The 25597-nt window shown below is 38.9% G+C and overlaps 1 protein-coding gene across 1 annotated transcript in view; it reads right to left on the reverse strand.

Moving 5' to 3' along the window:
* Positions 1–25597, reverse strand: part of LOC126458619 (ATP-binding cassette sub-family C member 4-like) — a 170416-nt gene that overhangs the window by 56748 nt on the left and 88071 nt on the right. The window contains exons 7-11 of the mRNA XM_050095785.1: positions 13616–13754; positions 13401–13511; positions 12524–12745; positions 11579–11865; positions 5692–5875 (exon numbers count right to left, since the gene is read on the reverse strand). Coding sequence (XP_049951742.1) covers positions 5692–5875; positions 11579–11865; positions 12524–12745; positions 13401–13511; positions 13616–13754 — 943 coding nt within the window. The remainder of the gene's footprint in view (positions 1–5691; positions 5876–11578; positions 11866–12523; positions 12746–13400; positions 13512–13615; positions 13755–25597) is intronic.

A 25597-nucleotide genomic window follows, 5' to 3' on the forward strand; every position in this document is an offset into this window, starting at 1 on the left:
ATGAATTTGCCAAGCCCAGAAAACTACAGTGACTGTCTCCATCACAATGTCAAATTACTGCACCCCTATCACACTGACATGACCATGTAAAGACATAGAACAGTGGATAACAAAGTGACTGCATCAATTTAAGAGCTTTTCTTAACTTCATATGTGTGATCTTTGAGAAAGTTTGTTTATTAAGATTTGTGGCAATTCAATTAATTGGGTCATATGAATATATTAGTGTGTGAGATAATATGAGATTATAGATGCTATTTTTGCTAATGTGTTGTTATTGTACCACAAAGAACCCACAAGTTTTCTGTTGCATTGAGACTCATCTATCTACTGTTACAGTCTGAGGTAGCTGATAATGAGCCTTGTCCTCCACATTTTGTTTTTAAATGTAGGCAACACTGGTGGCCGTGGGCCTGTACAAATCAAACCACTCACAGTGTATCCTCGAGCAAGTGGTGCATGAAGTGCTCCTTACATCCATAATTTCAGAGGCCACAGTAAAAATGTACTGAGGTCCATCTCTGTGTCCATGGCATGTGCAACTTTCACTCAAATAACTAGCAGCAGACATGGGCAATTTTAAACAGAAGATATACAACATCACAGTGCACAACATGCCAAACTGTTCATTTCACTACAATGGTGAGAGTACTGTCTCTTCAATATGACAGCTATGTCTAATTCCATTTGTCATCAGTATAACATAACCTGAAGTGATCCACAAAGGTGCATTCTTTGTCCAATCCTGTACATGCTTCACGTGAGTGGCAGTCAACACTACTTAAAAGGCATAAATCCATTTTGTACACTGATGGCAGTTATGAGTATCAAATTAATTGTGCCTTCTATTATTACACAGCAGTAAACGATAAAATATCTCATCTTACTGTAGTTATATCTCCCTTGACTTTGTGAGCAGCAATTATATTTGTAAACTTGTAGTCCCGACACTATTTGTAAACTTCCATTCTTTATAACAGTTAAATATCTACATTTCTCCTAAAAGTAGTCTTGCATTCAGAGAATGGGTGGTGAGGAGCAGATACAAGATTGCTGCATCATCATGCCAGGGAAGGTCCTAGTGGAAGTGGTTTGCCATAGCCTTCCTCCAATGTCTTATGAACTGTCAAGTGCATATCAGTGGCGAGTGCTTGTGCAGTGTAGTGTTGAGTTCATGTTCTTATTAATGAAAGGAAAGGAGAGGGTGAGTCCTGCTGCTGGCACATAGCCTACTTTTCTTAAATAACAACAAGGGAGCTGTCAAGCTAGACATCCCCATCTGATGAATGGATTACCTTCAATAGTGCCTCATGCCCTTGCTTTAAGAGACACTGCAGAAAGATTTGAAATGTAATCCAAGACATTGGCACAAAGATTGTTGATCGCAAACTTTATGCCAAACTCTCCTCCCCTGGTTAAATAGTGGTAATGAAAATTTTCACCAGCAGGATTCGAGCCAGCTTACCTCCAAGTTGAGTGACAATGGACAGGCATGTGTTAGTGACCTCAGCTATGGAGGTGCATAAATTTCTCTTATTGTAGCTTTAAATAAGTGTAATCCTACACCTAACAGAAACACAGATACATCCCATATGAATCCACATAATATGTGCATTCACTTTACTCATGAAACAAAATAATTAGTTTCAGCATAGCAACAATCATTCCACAGAAGTTGCAATTGCAATTCACTCTACAGGATTTAACTTATTTTGGACATTATTCCAGTTTCCTAGTGATAGATTTAACAGTGTGTTAGCCATTTTCCATGTTTGCTGCTACTAAAGTGTGCAGGATGGACAGTGGGCAGTTTGGTGAATGTGGAGAACTGCTGAACATTAGCAAACCATGTGTCAATAGCGTCATGCAGATTTTTCAGTGGCATTTATAGTGCTCTTTAGCTCCTGAACACTAATGTAGACCATATGGGCAAAACCACTGGTGAATTCAAGTTAGCCAAGAACAAAGAGTAGCCTGTAACAAATCAGTCTACGAAACAGCAACATGGGGAAGACCAACACCTGCTCAACACAGCTCATAAGCTCCCATGTGTATTGGTCAACAGGCAGTTTCACCTACATACATTGGCAGCAGCCAGTCTGCAGCAACAGACAGTGCATGTTGGCAGCAATGCTCAACCTATAGATAAGTGCCCAGTCAACATGACAGTTGCATGATGGTGATCATTTGTAGTGTTTGCAGAAAGCACAAATAAAAACATTGGTAGATTACATTCGACAGCACTCAACTAAATAATCAGACAGCACAGCAGTAATATATGAAAGCAGATACTGAACACTTTATCATATGGAAGGAAGAATGTTAAAATTGAGACTGCAAACTTTGCAAATGCAAATGCCATGATTAGGTAATGAAGTGATCTCTCCAATAAACTAGAAGCTTACATAACCAATTCTTTAACAACAATGTAAGGGATATGTTGCAAATGCGAATGCCATGATTAGCAATGAAGTGATCTCTCCAATAAACTAGAAGCTTACATAACCAATTCTTTAACAACAATGTAAGGGATATGTTGCAAATGCGAATGCCATGATTAGCAATGAAGTGATCTCTCCAATAAACTAGAAGCTTACATAACCAAGTCTTTAACAACACTGTAAGGGATAATGCCCAATACTGACACTTCTCTACCAGAGGAAGAGATGCTACGAGTACTTGAGTGTAACGTGGCAGCAGTGCCAGTAAGGGGATATTATAAGAGGGCCATTCATGAGGATGCCGACATCAGGCCCCAACCAGTGTGTGCAGATACATTAAAATCACAGCAGAGGCCATGCTACATTAAATACACAGTGTATGGCACCTAACAGAGCCTTACATTTTCCCAGGGCTGCTCTGCTATAACTATTTGCATTATGGACACTGTAGCAAGCAATGCAATAGCCAGACAAGAAGCAGTCAGTTATTACTAGACATAGTGTTAACATATGTGAAAATAAGCATTTCCTGTACGAATACACAGAAAATGAGATCACAACTCCATGGATAAAACTTTCCTTGAGCACTTAGTGCAGAATGGCTCACGATAACATCGGTTATCAAGAAGCTCATGCATCATATGAGAATAGGCAGTACACAAGCATGACAGCAATGCAGATGACCAACATGAAAGACTCTACAATATTCCCTCCATTATCAGTGCTGGTAGCTGGCTAGCCACCTCACCACATTCAGCAACCATGCCCCCCTTCAGCAGCCCAGCAGCCGTGGTGACACAGCATGCAGTGTCCCCACCAACTCCTCTACCACAAAGGACAGCCTCTTGGCTGTCAATGACACATATTCAAGATGTGAAACCCTCAATTTGCACATGGCTATTTGAGGTTTTGTTACTTTTCCAGATTTTCTGATGATGATTAGGCCTATATTGGAATGCATCATTAAACTGGTTAGTCACCACAAAATCTGTGACTCCTATATATATTTTTTGTAGTGTCCATATTAGCACTGTTCTAACAGTTAAAAATTGTACCTTATAGCTTTGTTTCTGGACCTAAACAGTACCTATGATAACATAGAGCTCTCAGTGCTTGCCACAAAACTACAGGAACAATGCATATCCTACACACAATACCTATTCTCAATGATTTGTTGCTACTAATCGTACATAAAGGGAGTATAGGAAGACCACAAACTACAAGTCTGTGATTGCTGCAAGGATCTGTTTTGACACCTCTTCTGTTTAATATCTACACACTGACTGACCTAATATTCTTAGAGAAGGTGAAAGTTCAGCAACATGCAGATGATACCTGTATTTACATGGAAAGTACATCCGTCGAAGAACGTAAATCACAAATGACAACCACACTGCTTGTGCTTTGTGCTCCAACAGTAGCTGTGAAGAAATAGACAGGATATATCCACTGTTAAATCAAGGAAGGTGGACACAAAACATGTGGCTATGAAATGTCAGATGGCTGTTAGTATATTCAGAGCTGTGACAGAACCTTGGAGGGTTTTGAACATCGGCACAGCACAAACATTTTAACGCACGACAGTATGTCCAATCGTTGACTTTGGGAGTGTCTGTTATGGATCTGCACCTGATACTTACCACAAGAGAATTAATAAATGCCAATATAGAGTGCTAAGACCTTGTTTGGGAGCAATATGCTCTGCCTATACCAACACACACTTGGTTGACCGCATGCCCTACTGTCCATCTATGCCAGCAGTACCTCTGCACCAAATTTATTCTTAAAAGGAATCAATATAAATCTAACAATATGAATCTGAAATCAATCATCTCAAAACTAACCATAGAGTGCTTAACTGGACACTTCTGGATCACTAGAACTCTTCCTCCCCTAGCCTAAGCATATTTAGATGCTGAGGAGGCTTCAAGAAGATCATAAGAGCACCTAGACACAGTATTATTATCATTCCATTCCCATTGAAATTGTCTAAGGTGAATGTAATAATTGACCTTGACTTGAACAATGGGACTCATGGTAACAACGGAACTTTGGTGCAGTTTTTAAGATAGTAGCCGAGGCAACATATATTTGTACTGACTACCAACAGAAGTAAGTATCATGACCACGAAATGTATTGTGATACTAGAAACACTTCATTTCTCCTCACAGATGACAGCACCTCTATATTCCCTAATCAGTGACTATTAACTGCTCTAACAGTACTTCAAAATTTCAGCACCTGTTTGACTGAAAACCACATGGTATTCAGGTTGGCCAAGTATTGGAATACACCACCTGGACTGCAATCCTAACTACAGATTACTGATATGTCCTACACAGAGGCATGACACAAGAGTTGCAGGGGGAATGGGAGGAAACGACAAGACACAAAAGGAAGGAATGTGCAACAATCTACCCTTCGTTCCCTAGTCTACGAAATTTCAAACAAATTTAATGCCTAGGCATCTTGCTTCTCAAATGACCAGACTCAATTCAACCATGCATGTTTATGTAACCATTTTCAAAGGCTTCCTACTCTTGTGGATAAGGAGTGGATGCATATCACCTCTTCTTTGGGTTTCCCAGGCAACATGAATACACAACAATCCATTTACAACAACTTGTGAGGCTTTCTCATCCAGTTCCAACCTCTATGGTGGCTTTGTTAACAGCTCAGGATCACAGACTTTTTAAGGAAAAGTACAGATTCACTGTTGACATGGGAATCCACATCTAAGGCCAACAAATCACTGACAGTGGATTGCACAACACTGTTCTATAATATTTGGTTTTACAACGATTATACAGTATTAGTCTAAATGTAATTATATAAGTTCTGTCTGCAGAGTGTGTGTGCATGCAAACAAATAAATATTCTAACATTAATTTTCTATCAGTATCCTGTATGGTTAGGTTAGGTTAGTGGTGTTTAACGTCCCGTCGACAACGAGGTCATTAGAGACGGAGCGCAAGCTCGGGTTAGGGAAGGGTGGGGAAGGAAATCGGCCGTGCCCTTTCAAAGGAACCATCCCGGCATTTGCCTCAAACGATTTAGGGAAATCACGGAAAACCTAAATCAGGATGGCTGGAGACGGGATTGAACCGTCGTCCTCCCGAATGCGAGTCCAGTGTGCTAACCACTGCGCCACCTCGCTCGGTTAACCTGTATGAACAGACTGTATGGTGTAAGGTAAAGATCAATAAACAGTTGCATTGATTAACAATAATTAGAGGTGAAACATCTTACATTTCTGAGTATGACTATCTGCTCAGCATCCTTTAGATACTGCAGCTGGTGAGTGGCCAGAATACGTGTCTTTGTAGCCAAGTAACCATTGACACAATCCTGAAACAGTTGCTTCCCAACATGTGTGTCAACTGCTGACAGTGGATCATCCAGTAAATATATGTCAGCATCTCTGTACACAGCTCTGTAAGTATTAAGATATTGGTTTACAGCAGTGTGTTCTAACACAATACTTAAAACTATTTCAAAAGAATTTATAACAATTTTTTTTTTATTTCTGGTAAAATAAACAGTGATTCAGGCATCCTGTGCTTTATTTGTGAGAATACTTCCCTTTATCACTATCTCTGACATAGAACCTTACTTTTTAACAACACACTTAGGTCACAGTTCCAGAACCACTTTTTTCACAAATCAAATAATGTAGGTGTAGTTGACTGAATGGAATAGCTACAGACTGCACACAAACATGAAAAAGCACATATTTAGCATTGTAACTGGAACAAATGTATTATAAGTAACAGAAACAACACTAACATCGAAATTTTGAATAATAGAAGTTAAACGCAAGAGGTGGAGTGTAGCAATGGTTAATATGAATCTATACATCTACGTACAACACAGAAACATTATAAGTTGATTAAAATAACTTAGTAATTGACAGACTGCATGGGCAGGGATATTGTTCCCAGCTTGAAGCCAGCCACATTTGATAATGCTCTGTAAGTTCCTGCAAAACAGGTGACACAGTGAGCATGTGGAGCTCGAGAAATAACTATGATTCACCGGCAGCTGGATTTTACCACTTGAATTTTTGAAACATCAATCACAAAGTTATTTTAATTGAGGTATAGCAAAAACAACTTCATCCACCAGGATTAACTAAAAACAAAGGAAGTTTCATAGCAGTACTCTGCTGATTACAAAGTGACATAAAAATAGATACAAATTTAATGGTGGTTGCACCAGGCACACACTTGGAGTCCTAGCTCAAGAGTGGCATGATAAACTCTAACTTTACACTTTGTTATAAATATGAAATGTGTCTGAAATTATTGATTGTGATGAAGCTAGTTAATAAGGTTGCATGACAGAAACAAAGAAAACAGTTTATGGAATTTCTTCGCATATCTTATTTCAATAAAAATGTATAATTTTTGATCAAATTTCTGATTTCACTTGCATTACATTAACCCATTGATAAGCTTTTCATGAAGAAGAAATGAGGCTGTCGAAGTATTACATAAAAGTAAAATGAAGTTTCGTGTGTTGCACCAATTCTTCCATGAGTATTCTTTTGCCAGCTTGAAGGCTCTCATGTTCCTTTGTATCTGATCCTCAGTATTTTTGCATTTCCACACTAGAAAAATCGCTATGGCTTAACCGTATCTCAAAAACCTGCTGGTACAGTCTGCTGAAAGCTGTGTGAGAAGAACTGGCACAAAATAATAAAGAACACCTACTCTTATTCTCCATAAGCTACCTTATGGTGTATGGTGGAGGGTACTTTGTGCTCCACTGTCACTTCCCCTCTTCCCTGTTCCAGTTGCTAATGCTGTGTGGGAAGAATGCCTGATCAGGTCTTCCATATGTACTTGCATATTAATGTCCCTTTTCTTTCAACTCATCAAGCTGCCTGCCACACATTCCTCTCTTGCACCAACATCTTCATGTCAGTGTAGCACTTGCATCCACCTTTATTTGTTGGATATATTAAAATTTCTGTCTTCACCTAGTTTACCCTCTTCATCTCCATCTAGTACCATGGAAGTTATTCCCTGATATCTTAACAGAGGTCCTATTATCCTGTCCCTTCTTCTAGTCAGTGCTTTCCGCATGTTCCTTTCCTCATTGATTCTGCAGAGGACCTCCTCTTTTTTTATCTTATCAAATTTTGAACATCCTTCTGCAGCACCACACCTCAAATGCTTTGATTCTCTTCTTTTCCATTTTTACAGTGACCATGAATCATGTCCTTGCAATGTTATGTGCCAAACATACATAGTCAAGAAGTTTTTCCTTAAACTAAAGCTGATGTTTGGTACTAAGAGATATCTTTTGGTAAGGAATGGCACTCTCTTGCCTGTGATAATCTGCTTTTTATGTCCTCCTTGCTTCATTTGTCATGTGTTATTTTGCTTCCAAGATAGCAAAATTCCTTCACTTCACATTCTTTGTAGTCTCCAATCTTTATATTAAATTTCTCGCTAAACTCATTTCTGCTACTTCTATTTACTTTCACATTTCTTCAGTTTATTCTCAATCCATGGTGTGCATTCATTAAATTCTTCATTCCCTTCAAATGGTCCTGTGATTGTTCCTCACTTTTACTGAGGACAGCAATATCATCAGTGAATCTTATTGTCAATATCCTTTCACCCCAAATTTTTATTGTAGTCCTGAACCTTCCTTTTTTTTGTCATCACTTCATCAATGTATGTACTAAACAGCAGAGGCTAAAGACCAGTCCCTGTCTTATAGCCTCCTCTTGCAATTTTTTAATGGTGTGTCTTCTATTACTAGCAAAAATTGGCCTTTCTTCTCTCTCAGTCCTACTACCAATGGCATTTCCTCCGACAACTCTGTCTTCTATTTCTTCACCTCTACAGCATTCCAGTCACCCATGATTATTAGATTTTCATTTCCTTTTACACACTGAATTACATGTTCTTACACGTTCAGTACCCTCATATACTTTTTTCTATCCTCCATCTACTGCTTGTAACATCAGAATTTACACCTGAACCGTCATGACTGGAAATTCATTTGTTATCAATTGTGATGACTATAACACTACCAACAAACTGCTCACAGTAACTCACTCTCTTCCACCTTCCTACGATGAATCCTACTCTAGTTGCACCATTGATATAACCCCATATCCATCTGGCCAGAAATACTTATCTTCTTTCCATTTCATTTCACTGACACACAATATATCTAGACTGAATCTTTACATTTTCCTTTTCAGTTTTTCTAGCTTCCCTACCACATTCAGACTCCTGAGATTCTGTGTTCTGATTTGTAGAGTGTTACTGTTTCATTAGTTAGTCAATCCTCTCTCCCATAGGCAGTCCCCTCCCAGAGATCCAAATAGGTGACTGATCAGGACTCTTTTGTCAAATTCATGATGAAAGATCCTGTTCTGCTGTAAATCTTCTCTTTCCTTCCTCAGTCCTAGCTGGTAAGGTTCTTAGACTACAGAGGAATACCCTAGTACTGGTGAAACTACAATTTAATAACCCTCTGAAGGTGGACTCCACTTCCTGATCTAGCATCTGCCTTTCATATCATTAGTTCTATGTAGTTGTTTTCTTTAAATTACTCTTTGCTCACAGTCCAGATATTTATTGGATGTGACTTTTACCAGTGATTGTCTGGTAGTTTAATCAAACAGTAATGGTTTTTTCTGTCTATTTTTGCAGAATGAAATACATTTGTTTAGTTTTAGAGTCAACTGCTACTCTCTGCACCAAGTTTCAAACCTCTGTGTGCCTTCCTGCATTTTTATACAATTTTCTTACACTGCCACTTCTCTTTATACAGAGACATCACCACTGAACAACCTTGTGGAACTTCTCACATTAACCAGTAGACCATGCATGCATATTGTGAATAGTAATGGTCCTATAAAACTTCCTTGGAATATACCTGAAATGCTTTTACATGTGAAGATTTATGTCAGTTAAGAATGGCATTCTGTGTTTTGTTTGGTAGGAACTCTTCAATTAAATCAAAGAGATGAACTGACAGTACAAAAGCTCAAATTTGTTCATTGAGCTACTGTCTGGAACTGTGCCAAATTCCTCCTGGCACTGGTATCTACTGTCTTCTAGGTCTCATGGATGGGCAAACGAGTGAAGTTTCACAATATTTTTGTCTGTGGATCCTTTTTGATTCCTACATAGGAGATTATCGGTATGAAGAATGATTGTAACGTGTGAGCACAAAATCTACAAGATTCTATGAAAGATGATGTCAACAATACAAGCCTATAGCTGTGCGCATCCTCAAAATTGGTAATGACATGCACATTTTTTCTGGTCCATTTGCAAAGCTTTGTTCTGCCAGCAGCTTATGACAGACTAGTTACCTCAGGAGTTCCCATTGCTTTACATCTACTGAGCAAATGTCACTGGTGTTCTCTCCACATTCATTGTCATTGTTGTTCTTTCCACAGTAACCTAACTTCGTTTATTCTGGTGTTAGTGTGATGATTAAAATGAGGAGCAGTAATACAATTTTCTCAGTTAAACAATTTTGGAATAATGAATTTGATATTTTGGCCTTGTCTCCTCCATTTTTGTGCCACTATGCTCACTGAGTTACTAGATCTATGCCTTTGCTCTATTTACTGAGTTATTGTAAGACCAAAACTTCTTAGGGTTTTTTTTCCCACAAACTAGTAGATAGAGTTTTACTTCCAGGTTTGTAGAACACTCCATGCATGGCTCTCCTTATGCTTAGTTTGTCTTCAATCACTTTTCGTTTGTCAACAAGGCTCTGGTTATGTTTAAATCTGGGGTAAGGTTCAAACTTCACATCCAAGTTCATTACAAAACTGTATGAATCTTCAAGCCACAGGACTGTGATTGATTCAAAGACAAATGCTGCAAAACACCAGTCAGCTTCCACCCTATGTGGAAGCCGAGCGCCCACAGAAACCGAGGATGGCCTCTATACATAGGTGACAGCCAACATTTGTACAAACATGAGCCATAATTTGCAATTGACTGCACCCATTACAATCACTGGCAGAGCCTCCTCTACATCTTGAAAGACCCCATCCCTCGACCCCTTTTCCTCTTGGAAATAATTTCTCAGCCCAGTCACAAATTTCGTTTGATACTGATATGATTCTACTTCCACTTATAAGTGATGGTGTGATACCAAGTTAAATGCTTTTCAGAAGTCAAGAAATACTGTATCTTCATGACTGCCCTACTCCATGACTTCATGATGTCTCATGCAAAAAGTTGAGTTAAATATTCCTTGACTAACATTTTCCAAATCCATGGTGCTTATATGTACATTTGTATATGTATTTGATAAAAAGGAAATTGGTACTACATTTTAAAGTAAGATGAAAGTTCCAGTTCCTTAAATATAATTTAACTTAACTGTAATAGTAATAAAACCCAATATACATTTATTTATAAGACTTGTAAAAAGAAATATTTATATTAATAATAATTATATATAAAAACAAAGATGAGGTGACTTACCGAACAAAAGCGCTGGCAGGTCGATAGACACACAAACAAACACAAACATACACGCAAAATTCAAGCTTTCGCAACAAACTGTTGCCTCATCAGGAAAGAGGGAAGGAGAGGGGAAGACGAAAGGAAGTGGGTTTTAAAGGAGAGGGTAAGGAGTCATTCCAATCCCGGGAGCGGAAAGACTTACCTTAGGGGGAAAGAAGGACAGGTATACACTCGCACACACACACATATCCATCCACACATACAGACACAAGCAGACATATTTATAGACAAACTCTTTGTCTTTAAATATGTCTGCTTGTGTCTGTATGTGTGGATGGATATGTGTGTGTGTGCGAGTGTATACCTGTCCTTCTTTCCCCCTAAGGTAAGTCTTTCCACTCCCGGTATTGGAATGACTCCTTAACCTCTCCTTTAAAACCCACTTCCTTTCGTCTTCCCCTCTCCTTCCCTCTTTCCTGATGAGGCAACAGTTTGTTGCGAAAGCTTGAATTTTGTGTGTATGTTTGTGTTTGTTTGTGTGTCTATCGACCTGCCAGCGCTTTTGTTCGGTAAGTCACCTCATCTTTGTTTTTATATATAATTTTTCCCATGTGGAATGTTTCCTTCCATTATATTGATATATTAATAATAAGATGTTTTGCATATTAAATTACTGTTACCTTGCTAAGTTTATTCTTGCTCTTTGTCCACCACTGAGAGAAACTCCTCGTTCACCTACAATTGTCTTGTCCCCAAATGGAAAGAGTTCAAAGTCTCTTTTCAATGCACAGGCATTGACAACTTGTTGATATTTTTTGTGTTCATAAGGCTGTCCGAACAAAATATTCTGCCGTACAGAACCAACAAAAAGCCATGGTTCTTGAGAAGCATACGAGACGGTTCTGTCAAGTTCCAGTGAACCTGAGCTCAGAGGCAACTCTTGGAGAATTGCATGAATCAGTGAGCTCTGAAAATTATGAGATGAATGAGTAACAAATATATGAATATATTTTCAATTAAGAGACAGTTAAAAAGCATATACAATGCCTCTTCTATAGCCTTCGTAAATATCATTCCGTGTATATTGTAAACAGGATGCAATATTAAAATTTTATCAGTAATTCTGATGTGGGGAAAGGAAGCATTAAAGTCTGGCAGTTTCTAATGTACCTGGGGCCATGATCTCATGCATCCTAGAGGGAACACACACATCTCAGTGAGTGAAATATGCACACAAGTTATTAGACACAGTAAATTCAGTAAATGACACATAAAATTAAATTCAACAAGGGAAAAAATGTCACATCAATTCTGTGTGAGCCATGGCTGAGATCATATAAGTTAAAAACACAGAAAACTGTACACTTTCATCCATTAAGGGACAAATTATCATTGAGACACTACTTTTTTGAGTATATGGGTTTGCTGTGTTGCCTGTTTTATGAAGATACAAACAACAATGAGAGCATGACAATGGTAACATACTGTACTCTGTCTTGAAATGCTGCTTCCAAACTAAAGTTGCTAATCATAAAAATTTTGAATGGGGTTGAAAAGGAACAAAAACATCTGAGAGCTGCCATTTAATTTCTAACAAACAGATATGTTGAAAGTTGACTTTATACCTTTCCTGATCCAACTGGGCCCACAATTGCACATAACGTTCCTGGCTTTATATGCAGAGTGACATCTGTTAAAGTCTCTGTTATAGAAGCAGGGCTCCATTTGGCACATACTTTATTCATAACAACACCTATTTTACTTTCTTTTTCTTTCTCCTTCTCACTTCCATTGAGATTACTTGGTACTGGCATTTTTGGTATGTGTTCTTCTTGTAACAAGAAAAGCTAAGGAACAGAAAAATAAAATTAACCAGATGATATTACAATATCATGAATCACTCTGTCACTCATTTGAAAAGTTATATACAAAAAAAAGTTCTTTTGGATCAAAACAAAAACAACAAAAACTAATACTATAAACTGCACTAGCACAGAAAAAAACACTGTGTTTCTCACTCCAAAAACAATGATGGGCTAACAATAGTTTATGCTAAACACTAAAGATACATAATTTTGTCATCACCAAGTACTCTCTCAGAAGCTAAAGATAAAAAGTAACTAAAATTTGCAAGTATAGTTGTAATGGAATTTTGATGAATATTTAGTTGTTTGAACATTCTGTACTTTGTGTTTTCATTCTTACTGTGACATTAATGTTTTTGAGATGGAGCCTGTGTCTCTTTTTGGCATTGGCTATGGGGCAGTGCCTAAGTGACACTTGGGCTCCATCTTGAAAGGATTAAATTTGTCAACATAATTACAAAAATAATAGATTTTTCTATGAACACATGACTACATTAATTTTCAAGTGACTCTTCATCCAGATTTAAATTCATTAACCGAAACATACACATTATGTATTAAAAATTATTGTTTTATTGTTGTATTTTGCTGGTAATGTAATTTTATGTGCAAGTCTTAAATGCAAAAGCAACAATACCTCAATTCTTGAAATGGAGACTCTGGTTTCAGCTAAACTCTGAACTGCCTGTGGATAACATATGGCCATGCACAACTGCAGTAAGTTGAAAAATTGTGCCAATGAAAATACCTGCAACAATTTCCATTTAAATTATTTTCCATTTTTTTTTTTTTTTTTTTTACTTCAATTGCTATAACGAACTGCCTATTTTCAGACATGTAGAAGACACATACCCTATCTGCTGTAATGGTGTTCCCCAGCAGAACGTATGCAATCACAGTAATGTACAATGATGTTCTTTCTGTAAACACCATGAAAGCCATGTAAACACCTCTTAAGTAAGAAGATCCTCTCAGAGCCTTGACTTCATTTCTGAAATATCACAAATATGTTACTCATAGGAAGAATTGAATGACAATAACAACAAACTTAGTTCTGTAATCAAGTTGATTTGGTTCAAAAGAATGGTATACTATTTGTTCGCAACACCCTGATACTCTTCTCTGCAAAATGATGGGAGTGGAGCAAGCAAGCAACTCTCACTAACAGCATGCAGACAGCTGTGGAGAGAGTTATAGCACAGGTTGAACCAGCTACACTTTCCTCACACTTTCTTACACATGTGCTCACTGGTTTGTATGGTGCACCTACAAAAGTAAGAACTATCAAAGGAACTGCTTTGTCACTCCTCAGGAAATATGTTACTTTATGAAACAGCACTACATGTCATGAAAATCATTTCTTACTTTACACTCTGGTACTTTATTTTGAGACTGCTGATGTTGAGAGGGGATGGACACAAATTGCTTGTAGAATATTGCTATGCCTACGTTGTTCAGAAGTATGACAGAAATGTATTTGCAGTTGCTTGGGCAACCATTAGCTGTATAATGGAATGACAACAACGAAAATTTGTGCTGGCTCAGGATTCGAAACCTGATTTCCTGCTTATCACAAGTGGTCACCTTACCATTAGGCTACCCGAGCACTCTCCACGGCCAGACTCAAACTTCCACATGCCATAAACTGTGTACTTTTGGCCCAAGTTGAGTGACTTCTTCAAACTTTTACTGATTTGGAAGCAAAGAACCCTGGTTCAGGATCTTGTGAGCAAATAGTATATATGCCTAACCAACTACTACATTTATGAAGCTAACAGTGATTATCTGAACGAACCTCTTGGTATTCATGCAATTTTGTTAGTCCTCTTTAGCAACTGGAATCCATGGTCAGAAATATCAACAGTCCAATGTGCAAAGAAGTCTATGTTGACTGGGAAATTTCAATTAACAGGAAGTTATTAGGTTTATAGCAGATATGATGGTCAGTGTGAGACATTCAGAAGAATATGCCAGAGGGAGAAGATTTTTTTTCTACTGCTGTTTACTGCCTGTATATACAATGTTTTATGAACCTTCCTATGCATCTTCCTATGCAAATAGGATCACATTTGAGGAAGTGGAGAAAATGGTCAATAGACTGCAGTGTAATAAAGCAGCTGGGGTGGACGAAATTAAGTCGGAACTCATCCAATACAGTGGAATGTCAGGTCTTAAATGGCTACACAGGATAACTGAAATGGCGTGGGAGCTGGGACAGGTTCCATCAGACTGGACGAAAGCAGTAATCACACCAATCTTTAAACATGGAAACAGAAAAGATTGTAACAACTACAGAGGTATCTCTTTAATCAGCATTGTGGGTAAAATCTTCTCAGTTATTGTTGAAAGGAAAGTGCGAGTATTAGTTGAGGACAAATTGGATGAAAATCAGTGTGGGTTTAGGCCTCTTAGAGGTTGTCAGGATCAGATCTTTAGCTTACGGCAAAAAATGGAGAAGTGTTACCAGTGGAATAGGGAATTGTATCTATGCTTTATAGATCTAGAAAAGGCATATGACTGGGTGCCTAGGAGGAAGTTATTGTCTGTTCTACGAGATTATGGAATAGGAAGCAAACTTTTGCAAGCAATTAAAGGTCTTTACACAGGTAGTCAGGCAGCAGTTAGAGTTGACGGTAAATTGAGTTCATGGTTCAGAGTAGTTTCAGGGGTAAGACAAGGCTGCAACCTGTCTCCACTGTTGTTCATATTATTTATGAATCATATGTTGAAAACAATAGACTGGCTGGGTGAGATTAAGATATGTGAACACAAAATAAGCAGTCTCGCATATGCGGATGACTTAGTTGTGATGGCAGATTCGATTGAAAGTTTGCAAAGTAATATTTCAGAGCTAGATCAGAAATGTAAGGACTATGGTATGAAGATTAGCATCTCCAAAACGAAAGCAATGTCAGTGGGAAAGAGATATAAACGGATTGAGTGCCAAATAGGAGTAACAAAGTTAGAACACGTGGATGGTTTCAAGTACTTAGGATGCATATTCTCACAGGATGGCAACATAGTGAAAGAACTGGAAGCGAGGTGTAGCAAAGATAATGCACTGAGCGCTCAGCTACGATCTACTCTCTTCTGCAAGAAGGAAGTCAGTACCAAGACTAAGTTATCTGTGCACCGTTCAATCTTTCGACCAACTTTGTTGTATGGGAGCGAAAGTTGGGTGGATTCAGGTTACCTTATCAATAAGGTTGAGGTTACGGATATGAAAGTAGCTAGGATGATTGCAGGTACTAGTAGATGGGAACAATGGCAAGAGGGTGTCCACAATGAGGAAATCAAAGAAAAACTGGGAATGAACTCTATAGATGTAGCAGTCAGGGCGAACAGGCTTAGATGGTGGGGTCATGTTACATGCATGGGAGAAGCAAGGTTACTCAAGAGACTCATGGGTTCAGCAGTAGAGGGTAGGAGGAGTCAGGGTAGACCAAGGATAAGGTACCTGGATTCGGTTAAGAATGATTTTGAAGCAATAGGCTTAACATCAGAAGAGGCACCAATGGTAGCACTGAATAGGGGATCATGGAGGAATTTTATAAGGGGGACTATGCTCCAGACTGAATGCTGAAATGAATAATCAGTCTTAAATGATGATGATGATGATGCTGTTTACTGTCTGTATATGCAATGTTTTATGAACCTTCCTATGCATCTTTAAGTCTGATCACTCAGTGTCCAAGAACAGGTTAAAAGTGCATCTGATTTGATTCACTACTGGAGTGACACACAACAGTTTTACCTTGTGAATGAAAGCATGATGACTGACTTTAGCAACATACCAATGCATTAACAGCCACTCTGTTTGTATGGAGAGAGGTAGTCTAGGGAATAAAAACTTTGCAGTCTACCGATTACATTGTAATACTGTCAGGGACAGCATAGGAAATAATGGAATGGACGGTGTCTTGAAAGGAGGGTATAAGATAACATCAACAAAAGCAAAACAAGGATAATGGAATGTACTCACATTAAATCAGGTGATGCTATTGGAAATAGATTAGGAAACGAGGCACTTAACATTGTAGATGAGTTTTGCTATTTGGGCAGCAAAATAACTGATAATAGCCAAAGTAGAGAGGACATAAAACACAGACTGGCAATGGCAAGAAAAGCATTTCTGTAAAAGAGAGTACTAGATTTGAGTGTTACAATGTCTTTGCTGCAGGTATTTGCTGGATTGTAGCCATGTATAGAAGTGAAACAGGGACAATAAACAGTTCAGGCAAAATGTGAACAGATGTGGTGCTATAGAAGAATGTTGGAGATTAGACCGGTAGATCATGTAACTAATGAGGAGGTACTGAACAGAATTGGGGAGACAATAAATCTGTGGCACATTTTGACCAAAAGAAAGAAAGGATCAATTCAAAGGACACATTATGAGACATCATGGTTTCACCATTTCAATATTGGAGGGTAGTATGTGTGTGTGTGTGAGGGGGGGGGGGGGGGGGGGATAAAAATTCTAGAGCGGATCAATAGATGAATACAGTGAGCAGATTCAAAAGAGGTAGGTTGTAGTAATTATTCATAGACCAAGAGGCTCACATAGGATAGAGTAGCATGGATAGCTGCAGCAAACCAATCTTCACACTGAAGACTACAACAACAACTGTCTAGGACAACTGAACATTGATCTCATGATGCATCAGAAATTCTACATAAATGCCATAAAACAGTGTTCACCTTTCAATGAACCATGGTAGAAAACTCTTCATTATTCATGCCTTACATTGGTCATCACATGTTTTGTTACTCTGAACACTTCTGAGCTACCAAAAGGTTGATAAAAAAATTATGGTTAGGAAATAAACTTGGAACTTAGGATACTGGCAAGAAGTCATTATGCCTCACAAGAGTGTAAAGGTGATAACTATCTATTTTAATTGAAATGAGGAGAATTTCTGTTGTCTGCAAACTCTTCTATGTAAAACAGCTTCTGTCAAGAGCACCACAAACAAATTTGAAGATGTGCCTAGAAATTACTTTTAATGCATCACTGGATGAGTTGTTATGGATTTTTGTTCTGCATAAACATTATTGCACATGCGGCTCAATACTGGAAATTAGTTTTCTATCCCGAAGAACTGAATTTCATGTACTTAATATATTCCCACTGAATTTGTACCAAGACAAAATGATTTTGTTTGGTCTGTGGCCTTTTGCTCTGTAAACTGAGTTGCTGCACACCCAATGACAATAAGTTTTGAAAAGATGTGATAGAGAGTGCAGCTACTTGGGAGATGTACTGTTTTGAATTCAAGTAGTAACATCTGCCTGAGGTTAATGCCACACAGATCAAGTTGGCAGTCATGCAACAGTCACATGGATGAGAAGATTCAGCATTGCCTTTGCTACCTTGTAGATCGGGCATGGTAAGTAATGACTGAGGTTTGTACATAACCTATGTTTTTAGGCTATTGTTGTTTATCAGGTTAATGTTCCATCATCACAACACATGAACACACACAGAAAAAGAGTGTGTCTCTCCCTCCTTGTATATAAAATTGTGAGTACGATGACCTGCAATGATCTACCTCAGACCTTATTGACTTCATTATGAAAGGAGATCAAAATAGACCACTAAAAACGTGTTCCTGCTCCTGAATAAGATTTTTGTGTGAAAGTGCACCATCCTGATCGCCTCTCATTCCCTTACCATCATGCTTTCATGCCAGTCTTTGCAAGCCCATTCCTTCCCCCTTATGACACACAACTGTCCAGGTCACATGTGAAGAATTATAGTTTATCTACTCCAATGTGCTCAATCAATGGGTTTCGATACGATGACACCCCAGATTACATTACTTGGTGCCACAATTTCAGTGATGTTCATGAGTCAGAATGTGCATTACCTAAAATACAATGATTTCAACCTGAACAGACACAAACTTTGTTGCAGGAACTTAAATATCTACCAACAGCATCATCAAAGATGAGGTGAAAGATACTGCTTTGCTGCATAATATTGTGGACTATGTGTCTACCATCAGTGATCTCATTCTGTCACCCCCAACCACTTGCAAGTTAGAAATAGCACAGGTGGCATTAGTCTAGAGGTTGTGCAAATAACCAGGACATCAAATTTGTCAAGTGATTTATACAGAAAAATTGAGTGGCAGGACAGTTTCCTAGTTCTGGCGTGAACTATTAGAATTAGTGGACATTAATCTTATGCCTGACAATGCATTGTGGGTGATTGGGTAATGGATGATTGGATAAGCAAGTTACCCCCTCAGATGCAAGTTACTTTGATTACTAACTAGAGCAACAGACACAATAATTAATAACAGATCATCGACTGAATTTTTGCCCTTTAAGAGGGATGCCATTATTACCCAGGAGCTACTAGTGGTCGACAGCAGCAGCTGCCATATTACACCACGACACAGTGACTGGAGACCAGTAAGAGCCAAACACGTCTGGAGAAACACAACATGTTTGACAGAGTTCCATGCGAGTCAACTCCCTGGATGCCTCATGATCAGCTGTGCACAATTCAACTGCCCACTCCTGACTTTGACCAAGAGTTCCAGCAACAGCCAACAAAGTATGAGCTGGTGTTGATTTCATTTGTGTTTCAGGGCAGTCACTGACAAATGTATCACCCAAAGTTTGAACCCATACACTGATTGTGACTCCTGTAGGCATCACAAGTCACATGAATAAGAAAGTACACATAAATATTACGTACTTAAGCCAAACCAGTTTGCCTCGTGGGTCGAAGCATAGAAGGAGTTAGTATGTTCTTGATAGAAATATTTCATCAACTCAGGCTTTGAAATAAGCACAATCCTGAAAACAGTTGCCAGACCTCCAACTTTGGGATCCCTTCTACAGCTCTGCGTGATAGATGATTCACTCATTAAGATGTGTGGTACCACCATCTGCACTGTCAACTTAGGTCTCGGCACACAATCTGTATCGACAGTCATGGTGGCAGATATTAACAAACCACTGTTTGGTGCTGATTTGTTGGTCAGTTCAACCTTTTGCCTAATTAACAGGGCAAATACTCCACAAGAGAGATACTGGTGATTCCATTCTTGGTGTTATCAGCAAATCGCTGATTCATACTCCTATATTAACAGATCCCTCTGCATCTTCAGCTAAAAAACTCCAAGACTCATACAATTCACTAACTAAACATCTGTTACAACAGAGCTGATGTACAAGGACATGAAACTGGAATGTGCAAAATTAGAGGATGAAAATTTGATGTCAACGAAACTTTGTGTGACAATTGCAGTAAACTAGTTGAAGTCAAGCATTGGCTGTAACTGTTGAGGATTAATGCAATTTCTGACACCAAATATTCTCTGTCTCTCAGTCCTCAATGTTACACTATCTAACAAACCTTGGAGAAATTAAAGATTAAGACAAACTACTTTAGTATGAATATGGAATGGGGGTAAGGAATGAAAGAGGAAGCCACCTGGTAGAATTTTGCTCAGAGCATAACTTAATCATAGCTAACACTTGTTTCAAGAATCATGAAAGAAGGTTGTATACATGGAAGAAGTTTGGAAGTACTGACAGGTTTCAGATACATTATATAATGATAAAACAGAGATTTAGGAACCAGTTTTTGAATTGTAAGACATTTCGAGGGGCAGATGTGGACTCTGTCCACAATCTATTGGTTATGAACTGTAGATTAAAACTAAAGAAACAGCAAAAAGGTGGGAATTTAAGGAGATGGGACCTGAATAAACTGACAGAACCATAGTGAAGGCAGCAGAGGATCAAGTAGGTAAAAAGACGACGGCTAATAGAAGAAATACTGAATTTAATTGATGAAAGGAGAAAATACAAAAATGCAGTAAATGAAGCAGGCAAAAAGGAATACAAATGTCTCAAAAATGGGATCGACAGGAAGTGCAAAATGGCTAAGCAGGGATGGCTAGAAGACAAATGTAAGGATGTAGAGGCTTATATCACTAGGGGTAAGATAGATACTGCTACAGGAAAATTAAAGAGACCTTTGGAGAAAAGAGAACCACTTGCATGAATATCAAGAGCTCAGATGGAAACCCAGTTCTAAGCAAAGAAGGGAAAGAAGAAAGGTGGAAGGAGTATATAGAGGGTCTATACAAGGGCGATGTACTTGAGGACAATATTATGGAAATGGAAGAGGATGTATATGAAGGTGAAATGGGAGATATGATACTGTGTGAAGAGTTTGACAGAGCACTGAAACAAGGCCCCAGGAGTAGACAACATTCCATTAGAACTACTGATAGCCTTGGGAGAGCCATCCCTGACAAAACTCTACCATCTGGTGAGAAAGATGTACGAGACAGGTGAAATATCCTCAGACTTCAAGAAAAATATATTAATTCCAATCCCAAAGAAAAGGGTGTTGATAGATGTGAAAATTACTGAACTATCAGTTTAATAAACCACGGCTGCAAAATACTAACACGAATTCTTTACAGACGAATGGAAAAACTGGTAGAAGCTGACCTTGGGGAAGATCAGTTTGGATTCTGTAGAAATGTTGGGACATGTGAGGCAATACTGACCCTACGACTTATCTTAGAAGCTAGATTAAGGAAAGGCAAACCTACGTTTCTAGCATTTGTAGACTCAGAGAAAGCTTTTGGCAATGTTGACTAGAATACTCTCTTTCAAATTCTGAAGGTGGCAGGGGTAAAATACAGGGAGCCAAAGGCCATTTACAATTTGTACAGAAACCAGATGGCAGTTATAAGAGTCGAGGGGCATGAAAGGGAAGCAGTGGTTGGGAAGGGAGTGAGACAGGGTTGTAGCCTATCCCTGATGTTATTCAGTCTGTATATTGAGCAAGCAGTACAGGGAAACAAAAGAAAAATTTGGAGTAGGAATTAAAATCCATGGAGAAGAAATTAAAACTTTGAAGTTCACCGATGACATTGTAATTCTGTCAGAGACAGCAAAGGACCTGGGAGAGCAGTTGAACGGAATGGACAGTGTCTTGAAAGGAGGATATAAGATGAACATCAACAAAAGCAAAACAAGGATAATGGAATGTAGTCAAATTAAGTCGGGTGATGCTGTGGGAATTAGACTAGGAAATGAGACACTTAAAGTAGTAAAGGAGTTTTGCTATTTGGGGAGCAAAGTAACTGATTATGGTCGAAGTAGAGAGGATATGAAATGTAGAGTGGCAATGGCAGGGAAGGGATTTCTGAAGATTTGTGAACATCGAGTATAGATTTAAGTGTCAGGAAGTCGTTTCTGAAAGTATTTGTATGGAGTGTAGCCATGTATGGAACTGAAACTTGGACAATAAATAGTTTGGACAAGAAGAGAATAGAAGCTTTCGAAATGTGGTGCTATAGAAGAATGCTGAAGATTAGATGGGTAGATCACATAACTAATGAGGAGGTACTGAATAGAATTGGGAAGAAGAGAAATTTGTGGCACAACCTGACTAGAAGAAGGGATTGATTGGTAGGACATATTCTGAGACATGCACAGGATAGAGTAGCATGGAGAGCTGCATCAAACCAGTCTCTGGACTGAAGACCACAACAACAACAACTTTAGTGGATCCTCCAAGGAAGATAAGGAATATAAATACCTGGAAGACAAGCTCACTCAAACTGAACCAAGTTAGATGGTTTGTGATTTCCTCTGGGATCAATTGATTGGTTTGTCTTCATAGAATGTCTTCAGTGGTATGGATAGAGCCTGAGAGGCCAGTGAGAGACAGGGTGTGTGCGGGCATGGAGGAGAAGTGACTCTCCAGGCGCAAGAAGAGTTTGCAAGTGTAACAGCTAGTGAGTGGGCAGATCCGGTGAGGCTGCTGGGAGCAGAGGGGCATGTGTGTGTAAAGGAAGGCACATGCTCAGACTTTCACTAATTCAGAGGAAGAAGATGGTATGCCACGGTATCCACCTTGCGTAGAATGATGGTATGTTGCTTTTGGAACTTTTGGTCACTGAGAATGAGGGGACAGGTTTGGGTTTCACCTTATGAAGTGATCTCGTCTAGAACCTCGTAGAACTGTGTTGTGAAGGTGATCTTCTAAGAGGGGGAGAAATATGAACAGCACCAGTAATGAATAAGTTGATTCAGTTTGGTGTAAATATAGCACGAACTGCAACCTGCTGTATTGGCCAAGAGGGACCTGTTGTTCTGGTAGTCAGGCTTGAGAATGTGGTACGAGTAGTACAAAGACATGACCGGTCCAAGGGGTGGGTAGATGTTAAATACTTTTAAGTGAGGTTAGTCTGTACACAGTATTTTGATAAAAAGTTGTCTTTTCTGTTATTGTAACATCTCACTGTGTATGGTCTATAGTAAACTGGAATTTTTCTTGTACGAGGACTGTGTGTACTGGCACAGTGTAGTAATTACAAGTGTCCTCTGGAATTGTTAACTTATAGATTATAGTAAAAAACCTGTCTTCTGGTATTGTCTGAGTACTTTTAAATGCAACTTTATTCAATGGAGATTTTTTTTTTTTAATGATGTTGTTTAAATTTTTGGGGGGTAGGGTGTTGTCTTTGTATAAAATCTTGTAAGTGAATGTTAGAAAACAAAACAGAAGGATTTCAGTGATAGATGGAACTGATTAACTACTGATTGTTGGATCTTAAATAAAGGAATAGACTAACGTTTGCCTTTAGCAAAATCAATTAAATGGTTGGACACAGTGATGACTGTTCAGTCAATGTATAAAGAAAGTTGTTGGGTTACTGGAAATTGATAAACTTTTGCAATAAGGAGTGTTTGACTTTTAACTGTGCAACCAGTCTGCTCACTTCCCCACTAAATCCGTGTCTCTGCCTTTCACAAACTTTGTTTGAGTTGGATGCTGTGAACACTGGAGATAAAGAGGATGTAAAACAGTTATGTAAAGAGGCAGTATGTAACATTCACAAACGTATCACCCAGCTGGAACTGTCAGTGTCTACACCTACTCTTCCCACCAGAGAAGTTCATGCAGTAGGCAGGGAGTATATTCAGGTCTGTGACTGTGACATCAGCGAATCTTCTCATCCTCCTTGTATGTTGTCTGGTGTTTCTACACTCCCCAGAACAGCATGGCACTAGGGACAGAGCTGTCCACAGAATACACACTTCTGAAGGACCTCCAGCCTTCCAGAAAGCACAATGTCTAACTGCAGCTAAGTTAAATGTCATGAAAGCAGCTGCCAGTGGACTATTAAATAAGGATATCGTACAACCACCAGATAGTGCATGGGCCTCACCCATCCACTTAGTGCCAACGAGCAATGGCACATTTATGACTTGCAGGGGCTACAGGGCATTAAATGCCAGAATAGTACTAGACAGGTATCCAATCCCTAATAAAAAGAGCTTTTCTCACTCAGTGACTGTCACTGCCATATTCAGTGTTAGTGACTGTGAAAAGGCATACCTCGAGATTCAAATGGCAACACAAGACATTCTCATGACCAAACATCAATATAGATTTTGGATTATTTGTATTCTTGCACATCCCTTTTGGGCTAAAAATGCTGCCCAAACTTGTCATTGTTTTATTGATAGCACTCTCAGACACCTCCTGTTCTGTTTTCTGTACCTAGATGATGCACTGATTTTTTTCTTCTCTACCTGAGCAACACAAGGAACACTTGCAACTGGTCTCCCACTCACTGGATGAATTTGGAATAGTTGTAAACAAGGTCAAATACCAGTTACGCATGAAAAGATTACATTCTTGGGACACATGGTGATGTGTGATGGTGGGTTAAAAATATTTGGGATAAAAAGCCGCTACTGTGGACCTGTGAGATGCAGTTTGCATTTGACACTATCAAAAAGTGCCTTCACAATGCAATCACTTTTGCACACCCAGTAACTTAGGTGCAACTGTCCATAATTGTGGCTGCTACTAAATTAGCAATCGGGGCAGCTTTGCAACAAATTGTAGACGACAACAATAATATCTAAGTTTGTTCTCATGACAACTTACTGAATTACAGCAACTCTGATTGACTTACAACCAAGAAATTTTGGCTTTTTATGAAGCCATCAAGTATTTCTGAGAGGATGCTGAGTGATGGCCACTTACGAAGCCCAGTAGGAATTGCACTCCTCATTGCTTCTGTCATCTGGATTACATTGGGCAGTTCACTACCTACATCTGCCATGTCAACTGGGTGGACAATGTAATCGCCAATGATCTATCACACATTAGTGCACATAGTGCCTTGATAGATTTCAGTGAAACAGCAAAGGAACAAAGACAGGTGAACAGATAATGATGTTCTTACAGGACAGCACCCCTGGATTAACAGTGGAACAAGTTGTGATCCATAGCATGGACTTGCACCTGTTGTGCATTGTATCACAAGGCAAATTATGTCCACTGGTTCCAGGTAAGTTCTGCAGAGCTATTTTCGACAACTTACATAACTTGTCACACTCTGCCATCCACCACAAAGTTAGTGATGGAGCATTTCTTGAGGCCCAACGTTAAGGCCAACTTCAGGAAGTGAACCCTGGCTTGCCTTGACTGCCAGCACAGAGAGATCGAGCGTTTCTACCACACGGACAATTGGGCCTACCAAAAGGGATAGTAATACATCCACTTGGATCTGATGGGGCCATTACCTGAATCACATGGTTTCCTCTATGAATGATTAGCAATTAACAGAGTGACACACTGGATGGAACCAGTTCCACTGATGGACAAGACAGCCAAATCAAACACTGCTTCTTTGATAACTGCTGATCAGGGCTGACAGTTCAAGTCCCATCTGTTTGAACAGTTGTGCAGACAGTGTGGTATCCAAAATTTTTGACATACAGCAAATCATCCACAAAGTAATGAAGTACTGTATCAACCACAAAGTAATGGAC

This window comes from Schistocerca serialis, chromosome 2 (genome assembly GCF_023864345.2).
Source record: "Schistocerca serialis cubense isolate TAMUIC-IGC-003099 chromosome 2, iqSchSeri2.2, whole genome shotgun sequence".
NCBI lineage: Eukaryota > Metazoa > Arthropoda > Insecta > Orthoptera > Acrididae > Schistocerca > Schistocerca serialis.